General features: G+C 39.8%; 1 protein-coding gene across 2 annotated transcripts in view; it reads left to right on the top strand.

Moving 5' to 3' along the window:
- The first annotated feature begins 1,567 nt into the window (after positions 1–1,567).
- Positions 1,568–9,471, top strand: part of LOC144442281 (bone morphogenetic protein 1 homolog) — a 28,439-nt gene continuing 20,535 nt past the window's right edge. For both annotated transcript variants that reach the window (XM_078131584.1, XM_078131583.1), the window contains exon 1: positions 1,568–1,901. In XM_078131584.1, coding sequence (XP_077987710.1) covers positions 1,652–1,901 — 250 coding nt within the window. In that variant the 5' untranslated portion in view covers positions 1,568–1,651. The remainder of the gene's footprint in view (positions 1,902–9,471) is intronic.

Below are 9,471 nucleotides of genomic sequence, written 5' to 3'. Positions count from 1 at the left end.
TGGGTTCAACAGGGTTGAATATGTTGAAGTAATCATTTTCTTTAAATACCCATTGTGGGGGGGGGGGGGTACTAGTATATTCAAAATGCCCAACACATAGGTTCTATTGAATAGTACACTGCACGTAGTGTGTGACCTTCATATATACCCTCAGTGGCCAGCAAACAAGGTCTTGGGTTTTAAAAAGTGAAGAAATTAACATATTATGGAATAGTGGATGGCAACCCGCACAATAGTTACACTCCCAGGCCCACAGCGACCCACAGTAGCCCACAACCTGCACAATAATTACACTCCCAGGCTCACTGCGACCTAGTCTATCTGCTAGACCTCGGATGTTCTTCCGATAGAATACAAAACACACCCGAACATCGCTATCGAGGATGGAACATCCGAGTTCGGGCAAGCCCTCATTGCGAACTTCGTTCGCTTATAGTATCGAAAGAAAGCCCGAACGTCTAGCAGCAAGACTAACTGCGACCCATAGTGGCCCACAACCTGTACAATAGTTACACTCCCAGGCCCACAGCGACCCACAGTGGCCCACAACCTGCACAATAGTTACACTCCCAGGCCCACAGCGACCCACAGTGGCCCACAACCTGTACACAATAGTTACACTCCCAGGCCCACAGCGACCCACAGTGGCCCAAAACCTGTACACAATAGTTACACTCCCAGGCCCACAGCGACCCGCAGTGGCCCACACCCCGCACAATAGTTACACTTCCAGGCTCACAGCGACCTAGTCTATCTGCTAGACCTCGGATGTTCTTCCGATAGAATACAACACACGCCCGAACATCGCTATCGAGGATGGAACACCCAAGCCCTCACTGCGAACTTCGTTCGCTTATAGTATCGAAAGAAAGCCCGAACGTCTAGCAGCAAGACTAACAGCGACCCGCAGTGGCTGGCAACCTCCAGACAGACATACATACATTATCAGTAAAGTGTGGTACAAACGATAGGTATTATCAGTCTGTATGCACAGATCTATTATATCATCATTTAACTCTATTATTGCAGGCCAGTCATACACGATTTCAGATAGGTAGAGTGGGACTTGACTCATGTTTGCTGTGTCACCATCTGCTTATCTATCATATACATGTAATCGAATATATAAGTCACTTCAATTTCGTCCCCAAACCAACTTTTCCCATGGTCAACTCATATATTGGTTTCGCAGTCAGTTGCCTTGACAACGCTACGACTTTTACAACGGTAATAAGTTCCGAGATACAAACATACCATGGTTTCAAGCACACGGTTGCAGTATAAAACATTGTGTGCCAATATGTTCTGTGTTCAATTTGGGGTCGACAGATATATGTTCATGTCAGCACGTGTATGTATCATAGGTTACGGCATAGACCCAACACGTGTAGGGTCTGTGAGGGGAGGAAGCCCTGGGCATGAAACTCAAACAGGTCAACATTTTCGCGGGAAGCCTAAAAGGTGTTAATTCGATCCCACGTGACGCCACGTCACGATGATATAAAACTAGCATTTGTCTTCTGGTTTGTTTATTGTGCACTTGTAGTCGAACAGCAGTACGCCCGCACATAAAGCACCGTCTTCACTCAAGAGCTGCTGGTCTGTCTGGCTGCTGCGACCCACAACCACTTTACACCGAAGACACATCATCATGCACGGTGTCGTGACCACACGCTGGTTTTGTTTACAACTTCTGTTATTTCTTTTCGCAGCGGCTACTCTGCAAGGACACGAAACCAGTGAGACGGCGAGTCAGCATTTACAAAATCACCATCGTCTCCGACACCAGAGACACCACAACCTTCATCGAGGACACCACCGTCACCAAGCCGATGATGACAGCACAAGCTTTGATACTATGAGACAGGTGGCAGACGGGGGAGACCCTTGTCCAAGTGCAGGTAGGGTGTGTTTACATTTGCTTGTATCACAAATACAGACCTTTTCCAGTCCGTTGGTGTTACATAGTGAGATCGGTATGCATTTGTATTTATATGCCTCTGTACATACACTTCGTTACATACAAGTATGTCGACATGGCACACAAGATTCAATGTTCGAGGCCCATCGGCTGGAATGTTTAATGCGCGTTGTCGTATCCCCCGCGTCTACGCAATGTACTTTTAGCCGAAAACCCGTACTTGTGTACCAGAACTGCCCAATAGTACCTCTGGTGATAAAATAAATATGCCAAAGTACACATTTAATATTCGACAATTTTCCCTGATGGATGATGATTCGGGAAGACGTCATCATTTGTGTCGAAAGTTACAGAAAGTAACTTGATGAGTTGAGTTTTACAGACACTTGATCATAGGTCAATTGAGTTGAGGGCTAAAGTTGTTCTCTGACACACTTGCCTGATATGAGTTGTCATCAAAATATTTAATAGTTAATTTTCCAACTATCATCTCGCCACTGTGCGTGATAACTCCTTGTCCCCTAGCAACGGCTGTCACCAAGGATGCGGTTCGTCCTCGTTCCAGGGGAGAATTGTGTTGTCTTGGTGATAATTTTTTAACGACGAGTCATAGATTTTCTAATAATTTTAACGCAATAGTTATATTTTTAGTTAACGTTAACGTAAATCATGGGCCTTCTAAAAAGTCAGAGAGTAGAAAACACACGAAGCTTGTCTGGATGTGGTGCACAGTTCACAATACTTGACATTCCAGTCGTTGTCTAAGCTTATCTATATCTTATCTAGAATCTTGTAAACATTTCCTGTTTTCTTCCGTTCGTCTATTCAACATGTTGTCTTGGTGATAATTTTTTAACGACGAGTCATAGATTTTCTAATAATTTTAACGCAATAGTTATATTTTTAGTTAACGTTAACGTAAATCGTGGGCCTTCTAAAAAGTCAGAGAGTAGAAAACACACGAAGCTTGTCTGGATGTGGTGCACAGTTCACAATACTTGACATTCCAGTCGTTGTCTAAGCTTATCTATATCTTATCTAGAATCTTGTAAACATTTCCTGTTTTCTTCCGTTCGTCTATTCAACATGCAATTGAAGTTTCCAACATTTGCAAACTTTGAACAATGAGGAATATCCTGCAGATTCCGAACTGTCCCGTTTCTGAAGGCCAATGATTGCCAAGTATTAATGCCATTGATATCACACGGTGAGCTTAAACAATAGGTGTGTTGTTCGTCTGCTCGCTTCCCGCGTTTTAATTTCTAGTTACATGTACATATTTTAGGATGACACTAGTGTTTCTATACTCGGGATAAACCTTTGATATTTCTGCCCTTTATTTTCATATAATGTCTCTCTGTATGTGTGTGTGTATTCAATAAAACGGTATTCAAAGGTCTCCCAGTTAATTGTACTGTGCCGGGCATTGTCAACTGGATGCACACAGTCTGCTTGTTAAAAAAGGCTTTAAATTCCCATCCGCCCAAACGTCTATACATTATATATCACAGCAGCAAACCTTCCATCTAAAAAATGCGAATCAAATCAGAATCCGCGAATGAAACGTAAGGTGATCCGTCCAGGGTGACCTCTCACTACTTTACATTGACCTCGTTCCCGGGTCAATTGGCAATCACCCATAGGGAACATACCACTTGAACCGAATACAACTTGCAGGATATTCGTCGTCTGCAGCTTTTGATAAAGCAACTGAATATTGAATCCCCTGAATCATACTTGTGTCCCACAGTTTTCATTACGCAATAGAGGATTATCGATGGCAAGATTACGAACAGATATGGTGACCTCGTTCCCGATTCTGGCCTTCTCCCCCCTACTTTCCGTGCGTCCTTGCGTTCCTCGCGACATTACGTCACTAGTCATTTCAATAGTATAATGGGTATTGACAGGTAAATGTAGGTAGTCTCTGTCACTGAATAGCGAAGGTTTTAACCTTGAGATAATAAAAAAAACCATCCAACTTAACTCAATGTGTGACGCCTTACGATGTCAACATGGGGAGATTCCCACCCACAGCCAATAATACATAACAAGATCGATAGGAATATTGATAACTGCTATTGGAAATTACATAGAAAGATATTTTGTTTTATAAGAACACGTGTTCACCTTCTGTTCTCAAAACACCCCATATTGGTCAACAATTAGTCTTACTTATAGTCTTAAACACAGACTTTCTTCTTTGTCTGTGTCTTTGACCATGGATGTATTAGTTCTCACTATACATACATGCTTAGACTCTAAGTTAGAGATACAGATACAGATACAGATACAGATACAGATACAGATACAGATACAGATACAGATACAGATATTGATACAGATACAGATACTTTATTGCCATGTGTTTAAAAAAAAACATTGGAAAATGACTTTTCACGAGCGCCCCATATTAAAAGTGTAAATGGAAATAAAAGTGGCTGAACATTATCTAAATAAACATTAATATGAATGATCATGACTGGTTTAAAATTCGGATTACAGAGGGATAAAAACTCTTCCTAAAACGTTCAGACGATGTCTTAATGCTGCGATAACGTCGACCAGAGCGTAAAATGTTAAAAAGACTATTTGCAGGATGGCTAGAATCCTTCAAAATGGAAGATAGCGTCGGATATTCGCATTTATAGACATTCGTTACTTTCAGTGACGCCGTGGTTATGTATGTTGCACGTTAAAATATACGAATTTTACCATTTTGTTGTTGCTTTTTAGAAATGTCATAGTGTTACGTGTCTTCAAGGTTAGAGACATCCCAGATGCATGCAAATGTTAGTTTCATATCATATTCCATAGGCTAGCGCAATATGTACTATCCAAACTAAAATTGTCAATCTGTTGTGGGAAGCTTAAATGACTGCCCTTTCCCAAAAGATCGTGCAAAACGTGGTAGTTTTGGGGGTCAAAATCATAGTGTTGTAGATGAAAGAAGAAGTCGGGCTGGCCATGCACGATTATGCGAGACTCTTCAAATACCGTCAGTCCGTGACAAATACAAACGGTACAAAATCCGGTTTCTCTCTCTTCCAGACACTTTCTCCGTTTATAGATTCAATTCACGTACTTCACCCTCAGTGATATATTTCCCTTCATAGCGGCACTGGTATTAATGCGAGAAACGTTTACTTTTTAGTTAACAGACCTCGACAAGTCTCGACAAGTCTTTGATTTCAGTTGTACAAGGCCAAAATAAAGAATTGTTTCTGGTCAGCGCGGGCATCACTTAAATACCCTCGCGTCGGTCTTTTTTTGTGTTTGTCCAGCCCATGCAGTCTGCAGATCCGAGGGAGAAACACAAAATAACCGTCTTCCCCCATACTTCAGTGAACGTGACAACTGCCGAACCAATCATGAACAAGCAAATGAGAACTCATTTTAGACAACCTGTCCTGACCAGAAACAGTTTTTTTTTTGGCCTAATCATTAACTCGTCTTGACTTTTCAAGAAATCTCACCTTGAAGTTATATTTAGCTTTTCCAAGGCAGTGCATTCAATTCAACAGTTGTAATATGTTTCCTTCCGTTTAAAGTATATGCACTTTTAGTCGAAGAAAAGGCGCCTGTCCTTCGCAATTATTATGCAGGAACACACGGAAGAAACCCAGAGCTGAGTATATAATAGACTAAAAGCACTGTAAAATTAGAAAAAGTATCGTCACTTGAATAATGACAAGGGGAAACTGTCTGCATATTTGTGGTATGAGGCACTGAAAGGGTTCATTCTGTAGCAGTAGAACGAAATGTCGTAGTAGAAAAGTATATACACATTATAAGGTAAATTTACATGGAATACGAGACGAAAAGTGGGTGTTAGGTGCAGACAGTAAAGAGGTGATGGCAACATTTCATAGCTTTAAAGTTTCCATAGAAATGACATAATATCTCAAATAATTTTCTCAAAGTTGGAGAAACTCGCGCAAGTGCCTTTTCTTTGAATGGTCAATTGATTATCATTAGTTGGAATATTCTTATTAGGCGGTTTGATTAGAAAGACGAACACTGGGACAAATGTACTGTATCAACAATTGCATATTAACTTTACTATTTCAACCGTTTTTTTAAAAACAATTAAACTTTAATCCCGTACAATGACCATGCTTTTGTTATAATGCAAGATGCACACATGTTTACACGCAAGTTATCCCCATACAGTGATACTTCTCTCTTCGCCGCATCTTTTGTAAATCCTTTTTCCATACAGTCTAGTCTTCATGTCTATGTCTGTCTGCCTCTACCTATCTGTCCGTCCGTCCGTCTGTCTCGCTGTCTCTGTCTGTGTCTCTGTCTGTCTGTCTGTCTGTCTGTCTGTCTGTCTGTCTCTCTCTCTCTCTCTCTCTCTCTCTCTCTCTCTCTCTCTCTCTCTCTCTCTCTCTCTCTCTCTCTCTCTCTCTCTCCTTCCCAGTTGTCAATTTTGCGTAGGATTTTCCTAGGTACAAGATTTGTTGTCAGAACTATAAGATATGATAGGAATTTCAGTATTGTTCAATTTTACAAAACGTACAGAAAAAGCTATTGTAAAACCCAGTGTGTAGTGGATAGTAACAAGACCTCTCTTCCCTTGCCTACAGTTGCAATATAGGTGCTAATTGCTAGATACAATGTATAAAATTATTTGCAACAATGGTCCATTCATACCGAGGTCATGTTGTTACTCAATGTTCGACATGGTCTTTTAGACATAGCAGCAATTAACCTTCATGGCAAATTAAACATTTTGAAAGTAGGAAGGACAAAATCATAACAATGAAATAGAGAACATGTAACCACTAGTAAACTATCAACAGGTAGCGTCCTTCATTTGTAATAGTGCGACTCCCTCTTCCGCCCTATCAGCAGCACTCCCTAACTGTCTTGCTCCCCAAACTGTCTTGCTTCTACCCTCCACTATTTCTACTAGCGACATCTACATGACATATAACTTGCGACGAGAACAATGTTGTTTAAAGCCCCATAGAAACGTCATCGAGCAAATTATCTTCTTCCAAGACAGTCATTGTCTCAAACAACAATAACCTTAGTATTTCTGAAGGAGTACATTCCAACAAATGTAGAAGATTTGAAAACTGTCTGAGCTGCTTCCATAAAGACACTCTATAGAAAGAAGCTACTAACCTGGCAGTCAGAACAGTTCTACGTTTAAGATTGGGAACCACAGTAACAGAGGACGGAAATCTGATAAATGTACGTTTCCATGCCCCCAGTTAAAATTCCATGGAAAGATTTTAAACCACGCTTGTAGTAAACCCAGCTTTATTGGGGACCTGGTAGGATAGAGGTTGCGATGTAAAGTATGTACAGAAGCTGCATTGAATTGTATGCTTCCGATGAAATGAGGAAAGTATAAAGCAATTGGACCTCTATAGATGCGTGTCAGGGGTAATTTTTGAGTGCTTCGAGCAGTATGGGAAAGCGCTATATAAAAACCTTACATTATTTTTTCATTAGTACAATGTATTGCTAAAAAAAATCCTGGAAATAAAATACTGGCAATGCTACATAGTTGAGTCTGACAATAAAAGTTGTACTCGTGTCATAGGATAGAGCACAGCATAGAGATAGATAATTTCAATCAATCACCTTTTTTGATAATGTTGCAAGATAAGACCCGCGCTACATCGAAACTAATCGTGAGAAAACTATTTTTCTATTTGTGATGAAAGACGATCATAAAATGTTTAAAAGTCATAGTTCAGGGTGACTACCATTATTTAACATCCAGCACAAAGTGGTTCTCTGTCTAGTGAAACGACTTTTAACCTTCTAAATCGTAGGAACCATAAAAGACGTCCACCCATGCAAGCAGAGGAACGCTTTGCATAATAAGGGATACAACATTACCACCGCGGAAAACGTACTATCGACAAATATAAGCTATCTACGAGGTTAAACAAAACACCAGATAAGATAAGATAAGATTAGATAAGATAAGATGAAAGATAAGATAAGATAAGATAAGATAAGATAAGATAAGATAAGATAAGATAAGACTTTATTAAACGACATGTCTCTATGTGAATGGGGTGTTGAGAAGTTAATAAAAGATCCTGAATTTCAGCGAGAACCATCATTTTCAGCTGGTGCTAGATCAGCAGGAAACACTGGGTACGTCGAGTTGGCATTACATTATAACTTAGTAGTTCACATCATGGAGGTAGGGGGAAGACCCATTTACAGCGCTGTAATACTTTCATATTTTACACTTAATATTTAACACCGACTTAAAATTCCTGTTCCTGTTTTCCTACTTTCTCAGTGTAAAAGCGTGTGTACTCATAAAGTTCAGCCATTAATCTAAGCTCAATAACTTAAACGATTCAAATAATCACAACTAGTTATACTTTTACTGTCTCAAGCAATAATCTTGAACTATCGAAGCCACAAAAAGCAACAGTGCCTGACGATATCCGTACACTAGCTGAATTGTTATTCGTGTTAATTTTAAAACGACCATTCTACTTTATTGACCAACTATAATCACGTCGCAAATTCACCCTGGTGATAAAAAGAAGTCGGCAAATTATCGTCTTTATTCAAGAAAAATAAAGATGTCCTTTATTTTATCCTGGGAACCAGACGAATTGAGTACAATAGGGTCTCTGTAATTTATTTCTTTGTTCTGGCTGACTGCAATTATGTGATTGTCTGTCAATGTACAGAGAGTTGCCGCCATGCGCTGGTGTATGACTGGTAAAGTTATTGCACCAAATTTAATGTCTACGCACTAAAAATTATTGACCAAAATTATTTTTCTCTGTAATTACCAGGGTTAATCGACAGGAACATACAGGCTGTTAACTACTTCCGTTGCCGTCCCCTACCCATTCTTGTTTTTATACGTTTATTTTATTCAACACAGGCTCAGCATTGACTTTATTAGCAACAATCAATATTTACGGACACGTCTTTTAAACCTCTATTTTCGGTCAAACAAAACTTCTTTCAGGTAAAACTGTCAATCTCTCAAAACACCAGCTACAACAATTCCATTCTTGATTTTGAAGGGAAAGAAAACGTTTGTCAAGACGAACCATTTCTCAAGAATGTTATACACCACCGTGCACCACTTTGCACACACGCTTCTAAATACGCCAACAAAATCATGGTGAAATACTGTAAAACGGCCCAGTTCTGTCCATATATGAAGCCGAACGCGTTTCTTTGAACGTTTTGATATCCTCAGTGTTGTGTACACATATCAATTTTACTTTAATCGTCTTCATAATTCAAACACATTCCAACATATTAATCGCATAAAGGGATGCATCGTTACACCGAAAGCCCAATTCTATGCAACCTGACTGTTCCATAGTTCGTCTTCTGTAGTCTTCACACGTTTCGGATTACTCAGTGATGAGGGAACTCAAATTGTTGAAATGGTCACAAATAATTACTTGTCTGTGAAATGGCAAAGTAAAGAGAGATTGGGGTATGAAAAGACATTTATGCGATCATTAGATTTGTGATTTGATCATTAATAATTTACAGATGTCTGTCAACGTCTAATAATTTGCTCAATCAAAATGCTTTGT

Source organism: Glandiceps talaboti, chromosome 11 (genome assembly GCF_964340395.1).
Source record: "Glandiceps talaboti chromosome 11, keGlaTala1.1, whole genome shotgun sequence".
In the NCBI taxonomy this organism is placed as follows: Eukaryota; Metazoa; Hemichordata; class Enteropneusta; family Spengelidae; genus Glandiceps; species Glandiceps talaboti.
This window is presented reverse-complemented; position numbering and strand designations above follow the sequence as displayed.